At 32.9% G+C, this 27862-nt stretch overlaps 2 protein-coding genes across 2 annotated transcripts; one reads left to right on the top strand and one right to left on the bottom strand.

Annotated features, from left to right (window-relative positions):
* The first annotated feature begins 418 nt into the window (after positions 1–418).
* On the top strand, positions 419–23299 carry LOC148630090 (adhesion G protein-coupled receptor L3-like). The gene is made up of 20 exons (XM_088560863.1): positions 419–663; positions 7325–7476; positions 8637–8770; positions 9049–9176; positions 9368–9721; positions 9913–10010; positions 11019–11207; positions 11428–11605; positions 12530–12646; positions 13209–13378; positions 13589–13641; positions 14241–14361; positions 14515–14618; positions 15121–15223; positions 15856–16009; positions 16373–16439; positions 16660–16726; positions 17035–17129; positions 18320–18488; positions 19682–23299. The coding sequence occupies exons 1-20, from the start codon at positions 612–614 to the stop codon at positions 19793–19795; spliced, it is 2619 nt and encodes an 872-aa protein (XP_088416989.1). The 5' UTR covers positions 419–611; the 3' UTR covers positions 19796–23299.
* Positions 23300–23332: 33 nt separating this feature from the next.
* On the bottom strand, positions 23333–25547 carry LOC148630089 (uncharacterized). Its single transcript, XM_088560981.1, has one exon. It carries the CDS (start codon positions 24773–24775, stop codon positions 23633–23635), a length of 1143 nt encoding a protein of 380 aa, XP_088417107.1. The 5' UTR covers positions 24776–25547; the 3' UTR covers positions 23333–23632.
* Between the last annotated feature and the right edge of the window lie 2315 nt (positions 25548–27862).

The raw sequence follows: 27862 nt of genomic DNA, 5'->3' as shown, positions 1-27862 counted from the left end.
TTAAAAACGCTTTGAACTTTTGAGTTCCAAAATGCATGTATCTGCTAACACACATTATATGCTCTGTTTGAAGGACATTAAAACAAAATATCATGCCATGAAAATTAAAATCTTCAAATGAGTGCATCTGAAAAATTATATAAAATTATTAAAAACATGCATCTGACACCATTATATACATCTGACGTCTAATATTACAAAGGCAAAATGAAATTTTCATCTCATGCTGGAACAAAATTTCTTACATGTTAAACGGTGATCACATTTTATGTTTCTGGTCGTCGGATTACTATATTACTCAGTTGGTAAAGGCGTATTAGCTCATGTCTTGTGGTCAGAGTATATTAGATATTCAATTACCATAGTTTTATCTTCTGAATCAGTTGAGGGAAGAAATACAACTTATTTACATTGTATCCGATTTGCTTATGTTAAAGCAACACTTGAAAGTTGTTGACTAGAATCTGAGATTATTGATAATGACCATTTCCTTCGTTTAAATTTCAGAAACTGAGTCACGTGATTTTTTGCCATCATTAAGAGAAGGTTGATAACTGATTTCCCTCATAACAAAATTTAATTGAGTGCAGACTGTAACCTCTGTAGACGACATGTATACCGGATTAGTGATATTGCTTTTTCAGCTGTGCTTCATCTATACTTGTAAGTTTATCTTTATGTTATTGAAATCTCGTTTTTATAAATATTGGTTTTTTTTACAAATTACAAATTTGCAATTAAGAAATGTCATAATTTTAATTTCTCTGGGACATTATTTTCTTACTATGGAGCTTTAGAAAAAAGCTAAAAGCTTAAACGAATAACTGATATTAGGACAAAGATCTTTTCTCATGATTCAATATAGTTCAAGTGGATTGGCAAATTGATATAACACTTTAAAACAGAAAGAATACAATATCACGCATTTCCGATTTGTAATAGTTTACAGAATTGTATAAAAGTTGGAAAAATGGTTCACCGGTTGTTTTATTATCGTACCTGGATCCGAAATGTGTAACGGTCAGACGGATCAACATCTACACAGATCCATTGAGTAGGGATTTGATGAATAGTCAACTCTGATTATGCGAATTTGTAAAATGGTTTCTGAGGTCTTAAATCTATGCGATTTGTAGAAATAAAATTATCTGTGTACTGAATTCTGGATTTACTTCAAACTTGTGAAATATATTAAACGTAAAATTTTTTATACACGTCGTTATAGGCATGAGTGAGTTGGGGAATGACATCGATTATTTGTATATTGTAATGTACTAGTTAATTGGGTACTTATAAAGAAACGCGTACATATAATATGCTCGTCTCATGCATTTCCAATATCATTCAATCAGAACATAAATGCAGTTATTAATGAAATCGTGAAGAGTGCAGCTTCCTCTTAAAAGTGGTCTTATTTAAAACTTTCATTGTTATAACTGACATGGCAAAAAACTATATTGTTTTAATCAAATTTCAGATAGAAGACAGTTACTCAAATCGTGGTTCCGTTGATAACTTACTGGTTCGCATGATTTTCATATGGATTTCAATATTTAATTACTCTTGTCATAATTTATGAATTGGCATCATCACATATAGCTATCGTTATATAAATCATAATAATGCTTTAAGTTTTTGTTTAATATTTAAAATGTTAAGTTGTTACATATAAAAGCAAGCCTTAAATGCATAAACAACGGCATTAAGACGTCCCTTGTCTAAAAATCAAAACGTTAGGTTTCATTAAGTGATGATAGTAACACGAAAAGTGTTGAAATGTAAATATTGATAACTGACCAATCTTATCAGAAGTATAAAGCTACCGGCTATTTTGGGACGGAGACAGGAATATTGACCTTGGCGATCATCACATATTATCATACTATTTACTCACGATGTAAAATGAGGCATGGTCTAATCGATATAAATACTTCTGAATTTCTGCAATGCCTCTCGTACTATAACACTATTTCAAATGTATTGATCACTGAACAAAAATAATACAGAATTTAGTGTACGGTTTAATTGTTTTGTTTCTGCATTGTGAAAACCTTTGTTTTTATTTATATGTGACCAACATTATTTGCTCCTGGTTTCAATTAATCAAAAAGACAATATGTTTTGATGGGTGGAACTATCATTTGTACGTTTATTTATGTAACAATAGTCATGATTAATGAAGCTGAATAAAGCCTTATGTCATACTCCGTAATAACCGAAATCAAGTAGTGTTTTTTTTTATTTAAATTTGTGTAATTAAGATCATTTTATCAAGATAAAATCACAGTCTGACAGAAAGTTGCAATATTAATCGCAGTACTGCAGCTTTATCTACGAGTGAAGTCTGCCGAATACAATGAAACATTGAGCATGAAGCAAAAAATCACACAAAACTGGTTAAAATCGGAATACCAGCAATATCTGAGAAAACAAGTCAACTCTTGGGAATGGTTCACAGATTACATCTTACAATGTTTACGTAACTATTGAAGATTTAAGTAAGGATCGGTTCGACTCATTTAGTCTTTTGATATAAAAGTAGAATTTTTCCTCGATAATATCGTAGAACAAACGACGTAGTTCAAATTGTCATTCATATGCAAGGGTCTTGAACGATAAAGATATATATATATGTTTTTTATTATAAGTATTTAAGGGTTTAAAGGTCTATATATAAGGAAACCTTGTAACTGAAATGAAATAAACTTCTGAATAACTTACACTACCCGAATGTTTCATGCATTTCGTCTTCTATTCGTCGCTCTTGGTTTGAGTATTTAAACAAAAACAAAAATACAGTTATGTATTAGCTAGTATTGTCAATGATCAGTCAATATTATATGGATATGATAAAGAAGTACAATAAGTTTCAATACAGCCCAATGATACTGAAAAAATAATGGAAAATCGACAAATACTTGGTGGTAATGTTGAATGTTAGATTATACCTTTTCTTCACTTGGTATTTTGATCGGTATTCAGACCTCTTTGGGCGAAAACTATCAGTATTTATTGCAGTAATTTTTTAATAACTTTTATACCAAAGTATATACAATTTCATTTATCTTTGTTCACATAGAATATATTTATATGTTAAAAGATCAAATAATCAGAATCAGATTTAGTGGAATTTATTAGTTTGTTGAAAAACACAATCTTTGTAGAATATAACAGAATTGTCTATGGACAGTAACATCAATATGTTTTTCTTTACTTTCTATGACTTGCAACTTAATTTTAAATATATAGCCAAACGTTCAAGCAAAGGACTTTGAAAACCAAATATTACTTATTTGTTACTGAGTTGTCAACTGATTTATGATGATTTAACTTAAAAATTGATAAATAACTGTTCATTTTAGGAAACATTTTGTCCAAGAAGTGTGTTTTATGAACTTTGTTTACTAGGGATCATTGGTGTTCTTTACACAATGTACCAGCCAGGATTATGTTGATATAAGATAAGACTCTATTACTTAACCATGTCTTTCTATAACAAATAACATTTTTAATATCTGTGAACTGTTTTCCAAATTTCATTTCTGAATAGTCTAACATTGGTTTTACCCTTAAAGGACAACAGTTCAGCGTGTATTTAAAGACATACATTCTTCTCTTTTAAAAAAGATCTTGTAAAGAGTCATTGTTTGGACTCATGTAAACCGATTGCTTGAGTATTATTCGTCGCTTTAGTCCCCCTTCTTAAATCTGATGAGGCGTTTTCCGTTGTACAAAAACGGTCAAGAGTCTAATAAAGCCTCTTGAGTATTATCAACAAGCTACCGTTTATTGATGATGACTTTAAAGTAGGTAGTGAGATAATTAATATTTACAAGTAACTTACGGTGTAGGTCGAACAGTACTGCCCTGTCAATCACCCTGTGTACGAAAAACCATAAAATATACAAGTGTAACGATAACTAATAATACTAATATAAAAAGAGTAATCAAAGGGACCAAGACCCCGGACTTGACTTTTTATGAGCAACTCGGGGGATGTTTCTAGAAAAGCAGAGGACGCTTACACAGGCAAGTATTTTTCACGTGAAATTCATGTTAATCGAGCTTCACATGAAATTCATGTGAAATTCACGTGAAATTAACATGATTTTCATGTGAAATTCACTAAACACGAATTTCATGTCAACATTTTGTGAATTTCACGTGAAGGCTCCATTCACCCGAATTTCACGTGAACTCTGTCACTTAGTTTATTTGCTCAATTCAGGTGAAAATCATGTGAAATTCGTGTGAAAATCATGTGAAATAATTTTGCCTGTGTACCCTACCGGTGCACCTGGTCCATTCTCCCAGTTCTTAGTGGAGCCCAAGTTGCTTATTTGCTTTTGTTACTTTGTATGTATGGTTTTAGTTACTTTATGTTCTTTGTTGTGTATGTCTGTTTTCCATGTTTGGTCTTTGCCCCCGGATTACATTCTTTTAATTACCGCTATAACCTTGGTTTTCTTGATTACTCTTTCGAATGGAAATAAAAACAATATATTTCAGGATAAAGACTAGACAGGGAAAACACACACACACACACACACACACACACACACACACACACACACACAACGACGAACATGAAATAACAAAAAACAACACGCACATAGAACAAAAGTAAATGAGCAAAGTACCGACAATGATATAAATTCTCATTTTATACATTGTCTCAGAAACCTTGCATTTGTTTTTAATTTTCAATTCATAAACATAAACATCTTTTCTTAATTAAAAAATGATTATGTTTTCATAATGAATTTCTTGATTGTTGAAATGCTCCAGACGTAAGGTCACAACTATGTTCCGTAAAAGTCCTTGATCTTTAAACAAAAAGCCAGTTTCTGTTTTGAACTTATTGAATAGTGTAGAATTTTCAATTGACCTTTCCTTAAGTACAAATAGTATAGTTTGCTCCTTCTTGTTGTATCTTAAGTACAGGGTAAACTTTGTTATCCGAAACTGCACTCTACTGTAGTAAAGTTCCCTATTATTGTTCATTTCAATAACATCTATCTAAATATCAAATACTTCACTTAACGTTATTCAGAAATTAACACTTGTAAATTCATTTCTTACTTTTTTTTGTGAAAAATATACCTGGTATGTCACTCAGAAATTAACACTTGTAAATTCATTTCCTTTTTTTTCGTGAAAAATATACCTGGCTTGTCTGATGTTAAAAGATGTTGTTACATTACAAAACGATAATGACAAACTTTATAGTTCGATACATTGATATTAAAAATTAGTATATGTGTATTTGAATAACTTATGCAAATTGTGGGAATTTAGAGTTAGAAACGTCATTCTGCCTGCAACGTCTGGAATATAAAACATACATGGTTTCTGCATTGATTGCATGTGATAAATGATTTTTCTCACATCTATCAAAAATGAACAGATGTGAAATTGTAGGACATGTTTTTATGCAGGACTGATAAAATATACAAACCTCAGTTTCTCATGTTAAACAAGTAAATTATTTGTACTTACAGCATCTTTACAAAAATATCTTCGGACTTTTTTCCCTTTTTAAATCATAGACGTGAAGAAAATGACGTACTTGCTTGTGTTACATTGGAGTGTATAATTCAAATGATTTACTTGTTAAAGAAAATACTTAATTAATATGCTATAAGAGAATGAATATGTCAAAACAGACAACCCCATCGTGATGAAAAATGTCACCTCAAGTTCAATGAATGACGAGGAAAACTTTACAGCACAGGGCAAGCTGATGTTTAAAACAAACCTCAAATATTTGATGAAGATAAGTGAATACATTATGTTATATGATTGTGTTAACTAGTTTTCATTTCATACTGAAATAGTGTAAAACAACGTAGAAATTAATTTGTAAATATTAAACTGAAATTTCATCTAACATACAATTAAATGCTCAAGATGTCACAAGATCAAAAATAAGCTGACGTACTCCACCGAAATTGCAAGGTTATTTTCTACATATCTGCTATTCAATGCTCAGTATGCTAATGGGGTTCCTCTGTCATAGTTAATTTGATTCGCCAAGAATTTCAACATTTTGTTAATAACTACAGTGACCCGAACCCTGACTGTTATCTAATAACTACAGTGACCCGAACCCTGACTGTTATCTAATAATCATCTGTTCTATATTTTGGTAGCAACTTGTACATTAAAAACTAGTACAGACTGTACGCTAACCCAATGTAACACTAATTTATAATCGGTAGTTCAATTTTCGTTATAAATCTTGTAGGTTACAACATGTGTTGGAGCCAGTCAAGATCATTTAAAAAGTTGTTTTACTTTTTCGGTCATGAGTTTTCATACATTGGTTAGATACTTATAGTTTGGGAACACATATTGTCTAACACTTTGAGCAGTATAATTTTAAATGATCTCTAGATGTGAGCATTTAGTCGACCCCAGTGATTTAAAATGATGGGCAGGAACAAAAAAATTAAATGCTTGTTTTACACACCATATATTTTATTTTCTTTCAATTTATAAATTCTTCTATTTAAATCGATTCTGTCAATTAGGGTTATGTTTTAGCCACCATATATATTATTTTCTTTGAATTCATAAATTCTTTTTTTAAATCGATTCTGTCAATAAGGGTTATAAAAAACAAAGCATATTTGTCTATACAGAAGAGTCTTATAAATAACAAAATTGACAGGATTTTTTGGGATATTCACATAACATTTTTGTAAAGCTAGATTGTACATTATAGTTTCTTTAAATGTCCTTTTCCAGTTAAAATGTATGTCATATATGTAGGCACCATTGTACAAACATCAACACTTGTATTTCTAAATACACCAGAATAATGCCTTGTAATTTTTAAGTGATGCATACAGAAGGTAAATGTTTATCGAATTTTGTTAATTGGTCAATTTTCCCTAATAAGCTTCAAAGTAACAAGTTTTAATGAGCACTTGACTCTTAGGAAGTAAACAGACACTCTTAAGGATTTTTTGTCGGTGAAATATTGCTGCAACATAGACGTTGTGGCGCCACACACGCCTATTCTGAAGAAGAGATTGACATTTTCGTTGATGTCAAACCCTACCCGTGGTCGGATTACAATAGAAAAACGGAAGAGGGTCTACTTCTGTATAAAAAATACTGCGCTGATATATTCAATGTACTGTTTGCATTTTTATATGATTTTGTTATTAGCTGTATCATAACAAAGATCTGTCTTGAATTTTAAAGACTACACTTTGAATGTCAATATAACAAAGTAGTGAAGATCAAAAGTTTACCTCATCAATATTTATAATACCTCATGTCAACTATCTTTTTCTTTTCTATATATATTTAACAGTTTGTGATGAGCTAAAATGTGAAGATCCTTGGAAACTCGTTCATAGAAACTGTCATTGGTTTGTTAGAGATTCGTTATCTTGGGAAGAGGCTGAGCGTAAATGTCAAGAAAATGGTGGAAACTTGATGTCAATAAATTCCCGAACTGAAAAGGTATATCTTAAATTGTTCCGTATGTTTTATAAAACTATATGAAAATCTAAAATAACTCAGCTATCTGAAGGAATATAAATGAATCTTTCACTACTTTTTTTTTTAAATATTTTTTTACTTCATACAAAAGACAAAAATAAAGGAAATAAAAATTTTAATGAACATTTAAGTTGATTTGAAAGCCAAGTATATAAATTGATGCAGACACTATTTAACTGGAGACAATATTGTCTGCTTCATGGCTAATAGTAATAACATGTAAGTAAACTGTAGTGTCAAACGTGGAGATATACAATCTAGAAAATGAAAAAGCCCCGTGCTGGTCCGGATGTCAAAAGAATTGGCCTGCAGCAGCGATAAGCTTGTCGTAAGAGGCGACTAAATAGTGCTCAGAACCTTAGCTGGGGCTAGGGCGTTCTGCCCACAGAGCAACTGGGTTGTGTGCCCCAGGTTGTGGAATGGGGTACCCTGGGCGTGTTACATGCAGGGATTGTCAGGCTATAATACGGAAAACCTGACCGCAAACGTGGTGCACCGTGTTGGGAAAGATGCCGCATTCCTCGCACGTTAAAGAACCCTGCTGTGGTATTCGATCAGAGTAGGAACCTTTGCGCTCCTCCTCAGAAGGCTAAATTGCCCGACCCTGCCCACTTCCCCCTGTTTCCAGTAGCAGTCAGGATTGTTTGACCCTATTATCCTTGTGCCCCATTCCATTTTTCATTTCATCATTATTTCGTGTTCATTTTATCATCCATTTCATGTTCATCGCCTGAATGTAGTTGAAATATTGCTGTTCGGGCGTTAAACACCAACAATCAATCAATCATAGAAAATGAAAGAAAGGACAACACTTGAAGCACGAGCTATATACAACACGCATGAATTGAAAATCTCTCACACACACATACACACACAGCACGATCCTTACTGACAATTTGGGGGAGGGAATCAGGTGTTCCGGAAATGTGTTCCTATTTCTCTTAAAATCCACTGTACATGGATGCTAAATGTCAAACAGTTTTCATGGAAAATTAACCTCACTTTAGGACCATATGTATATTGTTTCAACGATCACAAAATATTCAAATAAGTGGTCTTTGGTATATATTTATTTGAACTTTGTTTCTAAGTTTGTTGATAAAAATATTTTCACCTAACAGAAAGCTTTGAAGTGGGCACTAAAAGGAATAATTAAAAAGCCTTCTGAGATGTTTTGGTGGGTCGGACTACGACACAACAGATCTGCAGCTAGATGGATATGGCAAGATGGCAGCTTTATTTCACTTAGATCAGAGTAAGTCTAATACATCATATTGAATGAATAAGTTTTATCAATACTCATTTGATATTTGAAACAAATCTATTTCAGTATTATGTTAAGTTTATTATACAATTCATTAAGTTAAGGACGCTTTGTGGTGAGATCGAAAGTATTTTTTCCTTAGTATAAAAAATGAACCACTGCAATACTTGCAATCAATTTACAATAATTAATTGAAACTTAGAAATGTGTAAATTTTCCACCTTAGCCTTTGAGAAGACAGCTTATTAATTTCTTTACTGTGATTTCAGTCCATGGGCACCAGGAGAGCCGAACAACAGGAGTGGAAGAGAAATGTGTGCCTCCTTCAGGTTTGACGGAAAACTGTTAGACAATGACTGTGACGATACCAAACCATTTATTTGCCAAAGAATAAAAAGTAAGTTACTAGATGTACGATGTCGTTTAAAGTTCATTGGTATATGGATACTATGGTTTCATTTCATAGTGAAAATAATTTTTTATGCATCTCTTTATATGTATATATTTACATATTTCTATACAACCAATTTTCCTTTGAAATATTTTTTAAATGGCAAAATGATACATTTATGATTTTTATTTAATAAGTAACACCACCTCCTAAATCAACATCTACCACCACGTTTTCAACTACATCAACAATCACATTGACGCTGGCTACTACAGAAATAATGTCATCAGAGCCTATTTCAACAACAAAGAACGCTTTAACAACTGACTTTGCAACAACCAAGATTCAGTTAACTACTGACGATACAGTTCCAATTACAACAGACATAATAACGAAGTCTTCAATAACAGTACAGTTATTATCTACATCGCTTCCTCGTGCTGACCAATTGTCGGCAAAACACGGATGTGAGGAAAAAACTGTCTATGGTATAAAATGGCCAAAGACAGATGGAGCTGAACAAATTCGACAGCCGTGCCCGAAAACTCCAGGTAAACTTTTCCCTTTTTGCAAAGAAATATTTTGCATTTCAGTAAATATTTATTTAAAATAAAATGACTAATAAAGAATAGAAGAAAATCTTTATTTTTTTTCTCTCAAAAAGATATTGTACTGGTCTTAGTTTATCTTAAAAGAAAAAGAATAAATACAGAAGTACCAATAACAGAACGATACATTTTAGGATTTGCCATTTGGACATGCAATCCCTCCGTTGGTTGGGTTAAACAACCGGACATGGGCAAATGCTCATCATCAACCATTCAAAATATCAATAAAATGGTAAGTGTAAGTTATAATACAATTATGCTGACCGAGAATATCACTTGACTTTTTACACAACCCTTGACCCATATAAAGCTCTTGGTATGATATGAATGTCTCAGGGTTGTTAGAGAATGTGGTATAAAAAACATATCATGTTTATGTTTCAACAACCAAACATTGTTTGGTAAACATTAAGTGACGTTAATTATTTTGGATATATTAAACATTTTCCCAGATTGATATTGATAGTATCAATTCGCTGTCTGTTATTGATGACTAAGATTAAGATTGTCTCATGAAAGAGTAACCAAGGGAACCAAGGTTATAGCGGTAATCAAAAGAATGTAATCCAGGGACAAAGACCAGACATGGAAAACAGACATACACAACAAAGAACATAAAGTAACTAAAATCATACATACAAAGTAACAAAAACAAATGAGCGACTCGGACTCCACTAAAAACTGGAGGTAGGGTAAGCGTCCTCTGCTTTTCTAGAAACACCCGCCGAGTTACTCATAAAAAGTCAAGTCCGGGGTAGACTAACGAGGAAAGGAAAACTATGACCCGTTCAATAAATCATTTTTCATGGTGCTGATGGATGCACCATAACGATCCATGAGTTCATGGTGACGACCATAAAACTTCTGTAGTGATGACTTCAATCTTGTAGCAACATAACCCTGTTCCAGAAGCCTATATGTAGAAAATTTGTATTTCTATATAACAAATAATGAATGTTTTTTATCAGTTATTCAAAATAAATTCAGTTCACTTTCCTAGTATATTGTTTATTAAAACAGTGTTGGCCAATTTATGCTATAGATTGGCCATTTCATTGCCACACGAATCAGTTATATTTTTCCGACTGCAAAGCACCAAAATAATTGGTTTTATAGAATGAGATTTTAGAAAATATTATAGATATAAGAAATGCATACATTTATATATATTTGTTCTACTTTGTATTGTTCTTTTAAGACCATCCTCAATATAGTTTTATAAATATTGTGTTAATTAAAGCTTGAATATGTGACATCCAATAAGCAAGCTACAACAGAGGACATGTTGTCCATTGCTGCCAATCTGACCGAAAGTCTTGTTGCTGTTGTTGATGTGTCTGCTGCTGATATCTCTGCCTCAACAAATATCTTACACCAAGTGGTACGGGTCAAGCCTAAATCCTCAAGAGATGCAGAAACTGTGTTAAAGGTATACTCATTATGAACTAGCTAAATGAAAATGACAATTAGCTAAGTGTTATTTTGAAAGGTGAAACAAATATCGGGAAACATATTTATAGCGAAGCGTAATAAGATGATGTGCTTCAGTTTTCTATCTATTTGTATTAATATGTATTTTTTTATGGTAAGAAAGTGGTTGAATTGATGAAGGTCGTGACATCTTAAATAATGAAAAAGTATGTTTTTAGGAAGTTGTGAAGTCAGGAACATTCCTCTTCAAAAAGACGGAATCAAGCGAGTTAATTGCCGAGAAAGACAAGGAAAGAGCTACCTCAGACTTGTTGTTTGTCATTGAAGACACTGCTCATAAGATGGTAGACAATCTTAAAACCGCATCTGTTATAACAACAAAGACAGAGAAAATGTGTAAGTCCGAATAATTTGAATCTTTTCGGTGAATTCTTAAATGCAAAGTTTTATATCTTTAAGTTTAGATTGATTGATTGATTGTTGGGGTTTAATGTCCGAGCAGCAATATTTCAGCTATATTCAGACAATGAACATGAAATGGATGATAAAATGAACATGAATGATGATGAAATGAAAAAAAGGGATGGGACACGAGGATAATAGGGTCGACAAATTTAGATTGCCACTAGAAAAAGAGAGGGATGGGTAAGGTCGGGCAATTTAGCCGAGCGCAAAGGTTCCTACTCTGATCGAATACCACAGCAAAGTTCTTTAACGTGCAAGAAACGTGGCATCATTCCCAACACGGTGCACCACTATGGTTTGCGGTCAGCTTTTCCGTATTATAGCCTGACACCCCCAGCATGTAACACGCCAGGGGTACCCCATTCCACCACCTGGGGCACACATCCCAGTTGGTCTGTGGACAGAGCGCCTAGCCCCGGCTATTTTTCTGGGCACTATTTAGTAGTCTTTTACGACAAGCTTACCGCCGCTGCAGGCCTATTCTTTTAACACCAGGACCTGCACGGGGCTCTGTAAGTTTATAATTTATTTTTGTGGTTATCATTAATAAAGCAATTCTTTAAAACTTTAGTTTTAAGTTTGACCAATTTTAGCATGATATCCTTTACTTAATTTAATCATACCATTTAGCCACTTAAACTATCGTTGTTAATTAATTAGCTTATGCAAAAAAGTCACCTTTCATGCAAACAATTCATAAAAGTTTTATTAACCTCCATTTCATAAACATAGGATTTGATTTTTAAAAAGGGCCTCGAATAAACATATACATATATCAAATTAAAGCAATGATAAACAGAAAACAAACTGTTGCTTATAACTCAAGTATTTAATCATTTGTACCATCCATTACAGCTGTTTATATCAGTGTTCTTAACATAAGTACTGCCAGAAAAGACATAGAATATCAGTCTGTGGAAGATGGAAACAGTTTCATTATACCATATGATGCCATAAAGAAACAGAAGAAAGGTATATTATTACACCTGCTGCAGATGATTGTGTTAACAAATCCTCAATTCAGGAATTCATACTAAATATTAAAAAATCGACAATCATACATACATTTGATCTTACCATTTATAGGCATATGCAGTAAATATGTTACTGCCGTGTGTTAGATAAATATGTCTTGATTATTGCGAAAAAAACCCATGGTATTTGTAATTATATAAATATACAAAGCAATATTATTTCTATATACGTTAGAGACTTCAACACAATAGTAAGTTAAATAAGTTATTTGAAGTGTGGTCAACAGAAGAATTGCCTCAGAAAAGAAAAGAAAAGATTTGATGTTCTTTCTGGAGAAAATGATAAGTGACAAAACCTTTGATGATGTAATTTTCTAAAATAATACCCTTAATTCTGTCCGTATCGGTTGTTCAATTAAATGTAAAAATGTATTTAAAAAAAGACATTAAATTAAAAAAGTTTAACATATTCTTTGTTAAAAAAAACTCAACTTAAAATGTTTTTTATATAAGTGATAATCTGGCAGACACGTGAAAGACATAAAATTTTTAACTTGTAGATGGAATGATTAAGGCAGTTTTTATGACACATTACGACATTGGAGATATCTTGCGACCCGATTATGAAACACAGGATGTTGAAATAGCAAGTAATGTGATAACTGCATCTCTAGGAGGGGAGACAACCCGATTGACAAGTCCTGTTACATTCACTATTCACGTATCAAAGGTACTTTATATACACAAAGAAGTTTAAGATCTTATTGGTTTAAGTCGTTTTGCATTAATGTAAATGAAGTCTTTAAAAACAACATCAAACAAGTGTTCATTTTTGTGTTTTTTCTTATTTTTTGTTGTTTTTTAATGTTTTTGGGGGTTTAATTGTAGATATCACTTGTTACATTTTACTTTATTGATATTTAAGCTATATTTGTTTTAGACGTTTGGAGATGCTGCACAACCTTTATGTTCTTTCTGGAACTTTAGCCAAGGGTAAGTTGTCCATTGTATCAACTCTATTTCATTTGAATTTTTCATGAAGGCTAATAACAAAATTACCGAACGGATAAAATCTAGGCAGTAGTCAATTGGAATAATATAAATGGAAAGTCCACATAACAAATGGCAATATCAAGTCCAAAACTTGTTGGAAAATCACCACAATGACCTTCCGCTTCCATCACGGTTCATTATTTCCGGTATATATCAACACAAATGGCCAGCATCAAATTGCCACCAGTCAAAATCGGAAAAAACCAGTAGTCAAAACAGTACAGAAGATATGAACAATGAATTATTGAAAATAAAAAGTATTAAATACAATAAACATGATGTAAATCCTAGCCACGAGTTTCAAAATGGTCTTGAACTTTGGGTGGAAGGTTTGTCAAGTTTAAGAAGAAAACATAATGGTATACAAGTAAAGACTACATAAAATTAATATGTAGACATTTTAAAAAACCATAATCTATAGTCTATCTCATGTTCATCATTCTTTTGATGTAGAGATAACTTGATTTTCTCAATCTCCTGTCGTAATGGACTCCTCGGTTTTATCAAAATTTACCAAAATTAAATAAAACATGTTTCAGCGAGTACGGTAAATGGTCTCAGGACGGATGTAACGTTATTGGAGGAAATAGAACCCATGTTACCTGCCAATGTGATCATATGACAAACTTCGCAATATTGATGGATGTATCTGGAGTAAAGGTACAATATTTTTAAAAAACCACATTATTGCCTCCAATTTTATTGTGTATTTTCTTAATGTTTAATTCTTTGATATGTTTTTATATGGTTATTTAGTTTATTGTTTAATATTATTTACCTAATTTTTACACCATTTACCTCTTATATTTTCAGATTTCCAACGAACACCGAATATTTTTGAAGTACATCACTTATATTGGTTGTATTATTTCAATCACCTGCCTAGCTCTTAGTTGGATGACGTTTCAATGCTGCAGGTGGGCTTACTTTCTGTCAGTGGCAACCGTACTAAATGTTCAATCAGAATCACAAACGCATTATCTAATACGTAGTTCCTTTGGCATATATCATGTGAAATATAAGTTAATAAATATAATATTATTATAATTAATCGTGCTTAAAGCAAACAATTTCTGATAAGAGGTATTTAAAATCAAAAGCACTGTTTAATTTTGACGACTAGGTTGATACGTCATCGATCTTTGGATTTACCTGTATTTGTTTGCTTCTTTGGCAATACATGCAAAGAGTACTTAAGAATGTCCTTTAATAAGACCAGTTCATGGTTTGCAGTAACCGTTGACCACTCAGTGGTACAAATATTTGAACCCGACTTTAGATAAGGAGTGGCATTTTTCATTGATAAAAAATATAACTCTTAAAATCGGTAACAATATTTTTTTTAATTATTTTTTTCCCTAAAGTTTCCTTATGTTTAAAAAAAATCTATTGTAAGAATACATAATTTTCTTTTTGCAGGTCCCTCGATGGCGAAAGAAACTCCATCCATAAAAATCTTGTGTTTTGTTTGTTTGTTGCTGAGTTGATTTTTATTGTTGGCATTGAGAGAACGTCAGATCGAGTAGGTGACTTTTGTGAAGATAAAATAGTACATTAATGATTATTTTAATGTTCAAGATCTTTTAACATAAGTTTTTTTTTCGCTCACATTAGTTGTATATAATGATATTTTGCTTTTGTTATTTTGTATGTATGATTTTAGTTACTTTATATTCTTTGTTGTGTATGTTTGTTTTCCATGTCTGGTCTTTGTCCCTGGATTACATTCTTCTGATTACCGCTATAACCTTGGTTCCCTTGTCTTCTAATAATAAAATAATATGTATAAAGGTCTGAAAAATTCCCAACCATGTTAGAACTGTCAAATTTGCGATGCAAATTTTGGCCGTTCCCTCGGCGGGACTCGAACTTGTACCGCTGTGACATCTATGGCAACACGGCCTGCACTAAGTCCAGCGCCCTAGACCACTCGGCCAGATAATTTTTCAGACCTTTATATATATATATTGGGTATGACAATTTTTTTGTCCCAGTAAGGGAGTAATTCATTGTTTTATTTATTAAAAAAATGTTCATTTCAATTTAAGAATTAAAATATATATCATATATCAAATAAAATGTTGAAGTTGTGTGTCAAGTAAATGATCGAATGTATAACGTTTTGATGTTATGTATTATATATTTAACTTTCAGGTATCTTGTGCTGTCATTGCTCTACTGCTTCATTTCTTTTTCCTGTCTTCGTTTATGTGGATGTTCCTTGAAGGCGTTCATATTGTTGTCCTCCTCCAACAAGTCTTCGATACAGCTAAAAATTACATGAAATATTATTATCTTGTTGGATACGGTAAGCATTTGTTTACGAACAAACTTTTTTCTTGAAATACATCATTCACTGTTGTCTAATTAAAAAGAATGTGAAATTTAATTTGTGTCAATCTATCAATGAATATTAAAGGAAATCTAAAACTAATCATTAATAGGTTAACCCAATGAATACACACATGCTTAAAGAATATTAAGTCTCAACCTTCTAATAAATGATTTTGCTTTAAAAATCATACAATTGTTATGTTTACAAAATGCATCTGGTCGTCTTATATCATTGAATAACACAGTTAAGATGCATGTACCTTATTAGCTATATGGTTGAAGTTGTATTACATTTCTTCTTGTTTAGTTTGGAAAACAAAAGATATTAACATTTCAGGTATTCCGATTACTATAGTTGGAATAACAGCTGGAATAGATTTTACAGCATACGGCACTGACCAACAGTAAGATTATATTTTTATATTGGCCTTTTTACTTAACAAGCAAGTGGACTCTTCAAAATAAACTTTTGAGATCTGCGAAGCAGCAGTAGATGTCATCTTTGGGATGTTTTAAGTCATCGTCTTCGTTATTGTTATGTTATCAGTTACCTATACTAACTTAGTTACAGAAGAGTAAAATCATTAAATCTCTCTAATACTGTAGATGCCGTTTTTATTTCAGTTGTTGGCTCACAACAGACAACTGGTTTATTTGGAGTTTTACGGGTCCCGTCTCCCTGATTTTAATCGTAAGTTCATATTACAGGAAACTACAAATAAAAATACTTTATACAGCAATGAGACGAATTATTTCTACCTAACTAATGGAATAAAAAATATTTAGTGGTTTGTATAGACATAACTACTGATTTCAAAGTAAGTTACTTTAAATGACACGATACTTCACTGCATAGCTCACAATAGGTCAGTTTCATTGTGATTGTACTTCAGAACGTTCGCCATCGTTATCTCTATCTTGTATGTCTGAACATTTTAACATAAGTATTCAGATTAATATTTTATAATTTGCGTTTGAAACGTTTGCTTTTGTCTCTAGATAAACACCGGGGTTCTCATGTATGCACTTTCAATGGTATGCAGACATTCGGCATATATATTTACACGAGATAAGAGTCAACACAGTAACTTCAGGTAACTGTAATATATATATGACAATAAAATATATGCCATAATCTTCAAAGTTTTAGAACGATTACATTTAACATGTCAATAGAAGCAGTATTTCGTACCTGTGCTTTAAAGTTTTATCACAATGGAATAGTTGAGATTGAATACCAATTATTAAATGTTTACCTTTTTAATAGCTCACATGGCCTTCGGCCATCACTTGGTGTCCGTCGTCGTCGTCGTCCGTCGTCGTTAACAATTTTTAAAAAACTCTTCTCCTCTGATACTACTTGACCAATTGGAACCAAAGTTGGTATGAACGTTTCTTGGGGTATCCTGCATAGAACTGGTATGGGGGTTTTCTGATCCATCGAAAAACATGGCCGCCGTTACTAGAAATAGAACATAGGTTAGACAGTAGTTTTTCGCATATGTCTCAAAAAGCGTTAGGTTTAGCTAAATTCTGACATTAGGTAAAAGTGTTCAGCATGATGAGATCTATCTGCAGTCAAATTTTCATTTTAATCCGTTAAGTCATGTTGGAGTTCTTGTCCTTTTTCTACGTTTTTTTTTGTTATTTTTGATGTTATTTCTTTCAAAAATCTTCTCCTCTGACACTACTTTTCCAATTGAACCCAAAATTGGTACAAATGTTCCTAGAGTAATCATGCATAGAAACTATTTGGGGATTTTTGATCCGTCGAAATACATGGACGTGGCCGTCGTTACTAAAAATAGAACATAGAGGTCAGACAGTAGTTTTTCGCATAGGCAAACCCGTTAGGTTTAGACAAATTCTTTCAGTAGCTGAAATGATCCTTATTATAAAGACTACAAAAGTCTTCAGACATAAAAGTTGTCAGACGACTCCTTGTAAGAGTTATTGCCCTTGAAAGGTTTTTTTTCCAGTTTTCAGCCAATATCTTGAAAATTATGATAGAATTAGATAGAAAGAAACTTTCAATTCCTGAAATGATCCTTATGATAAGTCCTACCAAAGTCATCGCGGGTCAAAATTGTTGGACAACTTGCTAAATTTATTGCCCGTGGAAGACAAAATTCAACCAGGTGAGCGATTCAAGCTCATGGGAGTCTCTTGTTAAATTTAGGTTTAAAAAGGAACGTGCTTACATTTATGCCTTATATTTTACCAATCTTTTATACTAATTGTTGATTCAGTAAATAGTTGTATTAATGTCGAATTTGTATTCCAGGGCATGGGTTCAGGGTGCTTTAGCACTGGAAGTTCTGTTGGGATCGACTTGGGTTTTCGGATATTTCTTCATAAACGAATCTACCGTTGTCATGGCATATACATTTACTGTCCTGAACAGTATTCAAGGATTGTTCATATTCGTTTTCCACTGTTTACTGAATAAAAAGGTTGGTACAAAAGTACACTCTTAAATAAAGAAATAAGAAACTTGATGATGTATTCAGAATGAGTTCAAAGGGTGCGGTGTGTTTGCGTCCTTTATTTTATTTTTTTTTTTGAAAATTGTTGCCGATGTTTTCACTTAGAACATTTTAAAATTTAAATTTGATTTGACAAAAATTAAGCTAAGACAGCAGCAATAAGTGCAAAAAGTAATAAATAACTTTAGTAAATAAATGTACATTTAGCTAAGTAGTCCTTGGTTCCAGAGAAAAAAAACTGATGGAATTGATCAGATATTTGAGGATCTCCAACACTCCTATTCGCTTATGTCATGTCAAGTGGTTTACGGAAATTCGAAGAGGGCGTTTTGATACCTCCGAAAATGTAAAACATTCACATTATATGTTGATTCGATGTTCTCCTTACAAGTCAGTTTTAGTTTCTCCTCAGACATTTAATTAAATCTTAAAGCTGTATTTCAAGTTTCCATACATACACGTGTCTTAAAAGACCATGGCATTGTTCCATTTAATGTGCTTTGAGTTGCAAATTTGAGATTCAGGTTAGGAGTGCACTTGAAAAGGGGGTGCAATAAATCAAAACTTGATCCATCAGAAGTTAAATATGGTACCCAGGGTCGCTCAGTATAATGGTGCTGTAAATCATTAAAACAAGGTCTTTCATTGCCAGCTAAATATATAAATTAGTGACGTAAACAGGATGAACAAGTATGGAGATATTTTGATTGTACTAATCAGGTTTGGTGATCACTAATCATTTTAGATTACATGATAGCATATAATTTAAAATGATTATAAAGAAGTTCATGAGTTCTTGTGTGTAATTAGTACAGAATTGTTTCGGGAATAAGCAAATGATGACATGCTACATTTTTACATGGTGGGGTGCCTATAGTCTACTGTATTGAATGTCAATATTTTGTTTTCTATATGGGTGTGTTTTGAGACTTGCATGCTTTTGAAAGGCTTCGTTGTTATTTACTAGCGTAAATCTTTGATAAATATGTGAATATCAATCATGTGTTTGATAGTGTTGCCTTATATATGAAGAATAAGAGTCTCCGTGTCAAGTCTGCATCTGTCAGACTCAATTACTTGCAATTTGAGCTCATTTCGACTTCCCATCCCAATCGGCGCATTTTCTTGATTAAATATTTTCCTGAAACTATATTTTGCAGATACGATTTGAATACAAAAAGTTGGCACTTGTCCGGCATAATTCCCAAAGTTCGACAAAATCAGCATCGTTCAAAAAGAAAGATGGATCTTACGAAGTTTACGTGTCTGGATGAGGAAATAATTGAAGAACTCGGAGGAAATTTACCATATTGTGTTCATATATTCATGGATGACAAATCCATCGCTAAGCATAATGTGAAACAGTGCATAATACAAGGAATGTTCAATCGACAAATGCTTCATAGAAGGCATACTAAGTGCTTTTGTTTTAAAAAAAACTGTTGTAAATAAGAACCATTTTACTTTTGAGGTTTTTTTTAATTTGTTGAATTTTAAGCTCACCTGGCCAAAGGCGATGTGACCTATTGCCGTCACTTGCCGTCCGTCGTCGTCGTCGTCCGTCGTCGTCGTTAACAATTATACAAAACTCTTCTCCTCTGACACTACTTGACTAATTAGAATCAAACTTGGTATGAATGTTCCTTGGGGTATCCTGCATAGAACTGGTGTGGGGATTTTTGATTCGTCCAAAAACATGGCCGCCGTTACTAAAAATAGAAAATAGTGGTCCGACAGTAGTTTTTCACATATATCTCCTAAAGTGTTAGGTTTATCCAAATTCTTCCAACAGCTGAAATGATCCATATTATTAGGACTACAAAAGTCTTCAGACTCCTTGTAAGAGTTATTGCCCTTGAAAGGGGAAAAATGACTTTTTTAATGGTTTTCAGTCAATATCCTGAAACTATGATAGAATAAAAGAAACTTTCAATTGTTGAAAAGATTTTGTGATAGTTCTACCAAAGACTTCTTTCGTCAATATTGTTGGACAACTTCTTGTTTAATTTATTGCCTTTGAAAGGCAAAATTCAAGAAGGTGAGCGATTTGGGCTCCTGGGAGCCTCTTGTTGTATTGAATTGTTGTAGTATATACATGATATGACTCGTGAACTATTCTGATAGTTTTACTTTATACATATTCCACTAATTTTCTGGGAAATTTGAAAAAAGTAAGGTGGTCGGTAAGCTTGGCTGGTTCTGTGTACCATCGTAATAATCTCAGGTTTGATATGTATCAAGGTTTTTTGTTGTATTATAAACCTTTCCTTACAGTCAGTTTTGGATTCATTTGCATATGATAAGTTGGTTGTTATTCATGTGGACCAAAATTAAAAACATTTATGTCACAATAAAGAAGATCCCGTACTAGGTATCGGTGGTTTTGGAATTTAATAATTGAAATTTTGTCTAGGATAAATGTTTTTTTTGTCAACAATAAAGCTAAGGGTACTGTGTTATTGTCTATAGCAACCATTAATATTGTCTTTTGTTGCACACAAAGAATAAATGCAATGAATCCATGCAAACAAAATATGCATCTTTAATCTGAATAGGTTTATTGATAATGTAATTAATTCTATGGTAAGCTGCACTAGGTTTTTGTTGACGATCCTTAACAAAATTTTAGATCTACAAATGGAACAATTATCAGTGCATAGTTCTGATACAATCTTTTTATATAAACAGTTGCGTCATCCCCTATATCGATATCACAATGTTTATCTTTATTTCTTCCCAAACGATACAAAGTCTCCTTTCAGGCAGTTAAACGGTAAATTAACATCAAATGTTAAGAAAACTTATGCTTGGTTAAATATGCTTTTCATCACGTGAAAAAAGTATGACAAGAGATCAAATATCTGGTTAATCGGTCGAAATCAACATTGCATGTGTTTCGTATTATAAAAAATCTAGCTAGTGCTGCCAAAATGAAATACAAAGACGTCCCTGGGGATCTGTCTGCTCTATAGTCATCCTTGTGAAACCGGTCAGTAAACCGGTTATGACTGCTTAATTATTGTTTTACCCAACATACAAATTTAATTTCGTTATTCACGCACTCGTGAAGTATTGATAGTAGAAGCTATAATGAACATTTAGAAGGTTTGATAAAAAAAAAAAATATACAACCGTTGTACTTAATTCGGTTGCCGTATTAGAATTTGTTTTTATGCTTGTCGAAAAGATTTAACGGCTTAATGTGCAGAATGACGCAAACAAAATATTTGTATGATATACATGTATAGGCAAAACAAAAGGTGTTGTCGTACGCGGCTTTTAAGTCCACAATATCACACACGTATTTGCATTGGTCAGTTCATATGGTGTATGAATTTCCATAGAAACTGTCAAAAAGTCACTTCTTATCAAAAATCGTTTGTAAAATTACATAAATTAGAAAAGTATTTTTTGTCCTCTCATGCTATTACATTTAGATGACATTACTGGTGCTATTGATAGACATTAGATGACATTACTGTGCTATTGATAGACATTAACTGACATTTTTCATCTCTATGAGGTTGTTGTCTCTTTGCCATATCCATTCTCTTTAAGTTATAAACTTTAATTGAACACTTTATCCGTTTGTCTATTTCTTCGTTCCTTCATCCGCACTTTTTTACTTAAATAAACATTTTTCTTTCAACCATGTATTTATAATACAGCCATTTGACATTTTTACATAAGCTTCGTATTTCATGTATTATTTGGCTGTGTGGTTTGAATGGCAATATTCTTGTAAAGGTTTTACCTGCAACTGCTAAACTACTAGTCACAGCTTCGGGATGTGACAGAGGCTTATAGGTATGCCATATCGTCGAATTCAAAAAGGGGTCCATGATTTCACGTTAGTGGAAAGGGGTGTAAGTAGAGTTTATGGCCGGGCGAAGCGAGGAAAATGTTTTGTGAGTAGAATTTGCGAAATATCAAAATTTCATGCAATCTAAAAAAAATTATTTTATCCAGTTATAGGGGAGGCGTATGCCAAGTGTGCCCATCCCCCTTATGAATTTGCACCCGGAAGTCGATTTTAGACTCAAGCGACATCAACGTTTACATTTTAACCTTGATTTCTGAGGAGGGCATTGTCAGCATCTTTTAGTAAGCTTTGCTACAATCATGTTTTGTTTTAGTTTGTGTGCTATCTTGTTTTTTCTCATCTTCAGTTTTTACAGGTAATATTATTTTATTCTGTTTTGTAAGTTCTGCATGTTTAATTTTTCGGTTGTATTTTTTCACGTTTTGACCATGTCTTTTTATTCCGATGTGTCCAAAAGTGGGATCTTTGAATCTGTTCGAAGTTTTGATTTTTCAACTTTATACGCTACACTTCCACTTAATCTTATAAAACAGAAATTCACATAATTTATCAAATACGAAAAAAATAATAAAAACTTCGTTAATTGGACTTCTTTTGATATGCTTACAGCACTCGAATTCCTGTTAAACAACATTTTCGTACGCGAAACCGTTTATCGTCAAGTTATTGGAATTCCCATGGAGTAAATTGTGCACCACTTATTGCGGACCTCTTCCTGTACTGTTACGAATCACTGTTTATGACCAGAATAAATAAAGACCCTTCCAAACAACATTTGGTAGAAAAAAAATCATAACACTTTTAGATATTTGGGTGATATTTGGGTGATATTTTGGCTCTAAACAACGATGACTTCTTTATCTATTTTATTCTTTCTTTATACGAAAGATATGTATCCTGTAGAACTGTCAATAAATAAAGCTAATATTGATAATAAAGAATGTCCCTCTCTTTATCTTATATATAGTACTCATATCGATATGGGATGATTTTTCATTCCCTATTGTGATGGACATAAATATTGGATAGATGTGAAAAATAAAAAGAAGGAACACTTTGAACAAAGATCCTCATTAAATAAAAACGTGAAAACGATGCGTTTCGATACGAAATATTCGACACAAAGCAACTATTAGATATATTGTAATTATTTTATTTCATGTAAGAACATGTCATTTTAGATTTAACAAAATAATTTTTAACAAAGCAAGCTTTATTGTTAGCCATTGTACGTACATGAAAATGGAAGTATGCGTTATGAGTAAAGATACAAATGTATTGCACTGTCTCAAGTAAGAGCATATAACTTTGCCTTATCTCTGTCTTTTCCTTCTGGTAGTGATCCTACCCACAGTAAACCATGCCGGTCTACAGTGACACTAATGGGATGATCAATTCCGATGACGGTTGATACTAAATACTGGATAAGAATCCCCGATTTATCCAGTATATGAATTGAATAGTCATTTGGATCTGTAACTATAATACATCCATTTCTGTCGCATGCAATACCCATCGGAATAAAGTCATTACAAGGTAGGCTTGGGTTGCCGTCGTAGATGAATTTAGACTTTCCTTCCCGGTCTAAAACCACTATTTGTCCTAAGTAACTACCGGTTCTGTTGACTACACAGATATCTCCATTCACATTTTCTGTCACTCTATACGGCAAAATAAAAAGTTTTAGTTTATGTTCACCGTATTCGAACTCCTTGGTTATTTTTCCAGTTTCGGAAAGTTTTACAACTTTTCTTGTCGTTTCTCGAGTGACTAGAAAATTTGTTTCATCGACGACTGTTACAAAAATTTCCCCTTTATTGTTTGCATGAATTCCTTCCGGAAAGAATGGTGTTAAAAGTTTGAAAGTTGAAATTTTTCCGTCCTTACAAGACAGTCTTTTTATTGCACAATCTCCGTACTTAGTGAACAGAATGTCTCCTGATGGCAGTAATGTCATATCTGATACGTTAGTGTCGTGTTCTTCTCGTAAACCTATATTGTCTTCACATGTTAAACGGCATAAAGGTTGCTTGTTCCAACAACCAATCCAAATTTCGTTATTATCATCGCAACATAAAGTGTTTATTGAAGGAATATCCGCTTGAAATTCGTATTTGATAGACGCCCTCCCTTGCAATATTGTTCTTTTCAGCTTACCGTCTGGAGCATGTTCATGTGTTCTCTGTCCTATTGTTTGTTTAGACGGTTCTATATCAATAGTAAGCACAGTAGGAGCTCTGTACATTGCTCTGGTAGCAGCTACTATAGATTTGAATCTCCTCTGAATTTCTCTAGATTTAGAAGATTCTGTTCCAACCTTGTTCAGGTTGATGTGTATTTTACCGGCATTTGATAGCTTTTGTATAATTCTCTTTCCATTCCATCTAGAAATCTTTCTTCCTTCGCTTTGTAATTTCATCGTTTCATCCATTTTGACCGGACGGATACTTTAAGTAACGCAAATTATGTCCTAAACCCATTCTTATATACGTTTGCAACGTCATGGGCCAATAGTCATTAAATATCGTGCGTGATGGAATCTTGATTGGTAGGATATTGTTTCTTAAGAAAACAATTACATCTTTAGCAACTGTTTAATTCTTTAATTGTCAAACAGTGTTAATCAAAATCCGATAATCATATTGTACTCTGTGTACCTTTAATAACTCCTACACCCAGAGAACAAACATTAGACTAACGTAAAATACAACGGTCTACTTCATTTCAGGGTCGTTAAGCAGTGGCATACGTTCAGTCAAGTCAAAGAATGAGTTTTAAAACAATAATTTGATAAGTGCTCTAAGTCGTGTCTATGAAACAGTTAAATTATCAATTAATATTACATATTCTCCCAGACCAATATTTTATACACGACAATTTTGGTGGGTTTCTTGGTACCTGCCGGTGTCTATTTTTTCCCTTTGTTTTTCTTGTTTTTGTACATGTCAGCTTATGTTTTCTCAATGTGCTTTTGTCCATGGAAAATTCCTCTTGTTCTTGCACTGTTGTATTTCTGCTCTGCATTCAAGTTACGGAAACTCGATACATAGTATTTTTCCGCATATAAATCGACTTTTCTGTTGGTTTGTTTTTTTTTGTGTTTGTGATTGACATGTGTCTGTTTTTTTTTACTTTTTTTTTTGTTGTTATCGTTTTTTTTCTGTCGTCTCTTGATAATTTATGGGTGCAATAAAAACAAATGAATTAATTTGATTTGTTTTTCATGTTTCAAGTTCATAGTTAATCTCAGACACAATAAATATTTAACATGAGTACACAAAAACAAAAAGATAATACGACAAATATATCAATAAAAACCTTTTGTTCAGTTAAAACTTCAGTAATGAAAATATTGATGGGATCCTCTCCATCCGCAGAATTGATATCCATAAAATACTTACAAAATGCATCTACATCAATTTGCATACATGCATTTGAAAAATCGATTAAAGTAAAGAAACCGTCGTACACAACGTGGAAAATGATGTATAAGTGGCTGGAACTTAGCAGCTGGGCAGTAATTTTTAATGTTACGGTTAGAATTATCATTGTAATTCATGAAGATTAAGTGGAATCAATTTCTCTCATATACAGATCGGAACCAATCAGTCTCTCGACTCTTGCACGAAGTATTCCAGTATTACTGCCAAAAAAGAATTCTATAATATCGTTCTAGGGGAGTATATTTATTTTTTATGATTTGGTGGTTTTGTCTATTTTATTTTATTTTTTTTTTAAAACCTGACAGCCAAGGTAATATTTTCGTTCCACATGTTTCTCTCAAATATAACCCCGGGTCACCAGTGACGTCTCCAGTCTTTTGATTTATTTTATCCAAATTTGAAAAAGAAACGTTTAAAAAATTCTTTCAGTTTACTCGTAGTACCTTTCAATACAAATGCATAATAATTAAGTTAATATAGATAATTTCATCTTGGTTTTTATTTTATATCTTAGGGGACGACCATCAGATTATTAGGGGGGGGGCCTGGCAGATTTTGAAAATAAATAATCTGTCTCTACGAGATAAATGATCTGGACTCATCATACCAGAAAATAAATAGTCTAAAGATGCAAATTGCTAGAAAATAAATATGACATGCAAAAATATTTTGCTCACTTCGCTTGCCATAGTTTCATAAATTAGAAAAAGTATAACATTTTGACAGAAAATTAAGGTATTCGGCAACCCCAATCAACCAATAAAACTATATAACGGCCTCCGTAGAAAAGCGTTTGAAAAGCATGCCCTCCATTCTACAGTTTAAGCTCAACTACCTTTGTGCCAAGGCCAAATTTAGGGCCAATATTTTTATACTACATGTATATATGTTCAGTGTCACATGGCCAGTGTTTTTTTTTGTCACACCGTCGTGAATAAGCGTCTATAACGTAACGTTATTGTCAGTGTTCTACAAAGATCAGAAAATGGCGGGAACAACAGCAAATTTTACAAATGCCAATTTGCAGTCGCTTTAAAGCAATTTTATACAATGTAGTTCATTAAATCAAGTTTATCAAATGAGGAGTAATGCGTGCATATTTAGTTTTAGAAACACGTAAAATTGCTTAATAAATACATGAACGCTTACGATCCGCCCACATTCTAATTTAATATGGGTGGTCAGCGGATGTACAAAACGTACCCATTCCTGGTTCCCGCCTTCCGAGCTCCTCATTTGTACCTGCCCCTAATTTTCGGGTGTCGTTTCCCTTGTCTACTCCCGCCCCTCTTTCTCCCGATTTCCGCACACCTATAATTATGCCCGGGTCCCCTTTGTCAAACCACCTTACGGAACGTTTATTGTATAACGCACAACATGCACTTCAAAATGTGTGTGGTAAATGGGGTCCTGGGCGCTGATGGATGGGTGAGCATGAAATAAGAGCTTTATTTTGTAATCAACCTTTGTAAATTATATATCAAAAAGAAAAATGGAAAGAGAATCACAAAAGGAAACATCGAGTTAAGTGCATATATATGTATTTAGATTTTTGTCAATGTGTTTTTTGCACAGGAAGTTTAATTCACAGAAAAACTAGTTCTTTGTCAAACATATCACAAATAAATCAAATCAAGACTAAATGTACTCAGATCATTTTTAGTTCATTTATTGCTCATTGCACAGATGGTTCGGAATGCAGCTCTTGTGAAGGCCTTTCTCACATGTTCGGCAAACCGTTCTTGATCTATGCCGAACCCCGAACCCGATACGATCTGAACAGGCACAACATTGTTTTACTCTCATATCCGGCAGTTTACGGATCATTACTCTCCTTTTTCGATTTTTTCTGCGCGGTTGGTAGTTATTTTAATCGTTAGCTGTTCTAACTTACATATATTCCGACGATAAATCTTCAATCAAACAGTATAGAGATTGCAATCTTATTTTAAGCGGCCTGTCGGAGGAGTTTTTCGTGTACAGGATGTATGCAAAACGAATGCTCAAGACAAACAAACATGCGCATCCCTTTACAGTACAATAATATTTAACAAGAGTAGCTTAGTGTTACAAGC

The sequence above is a fragment of the Perna viridis genome, chromosome 1, assembly GCF_037379345.1.
Source record: "Perna viridis isolate PV_CMFRI_1.1 ecotype Kerala chromosome 1, ASM3737934v1, whole genome shotgun sequence".
Lineage (NCBI taxonomy): Eukaryota > Metazoa > Mollusca > Bivalvia > Mytilida > Mytilidae > Perna > Perna viridis.
Note: the sequence above shows the minus strand (reverse complement) of the source record. Positions and strands in the feature narration are given on the sequence as shown.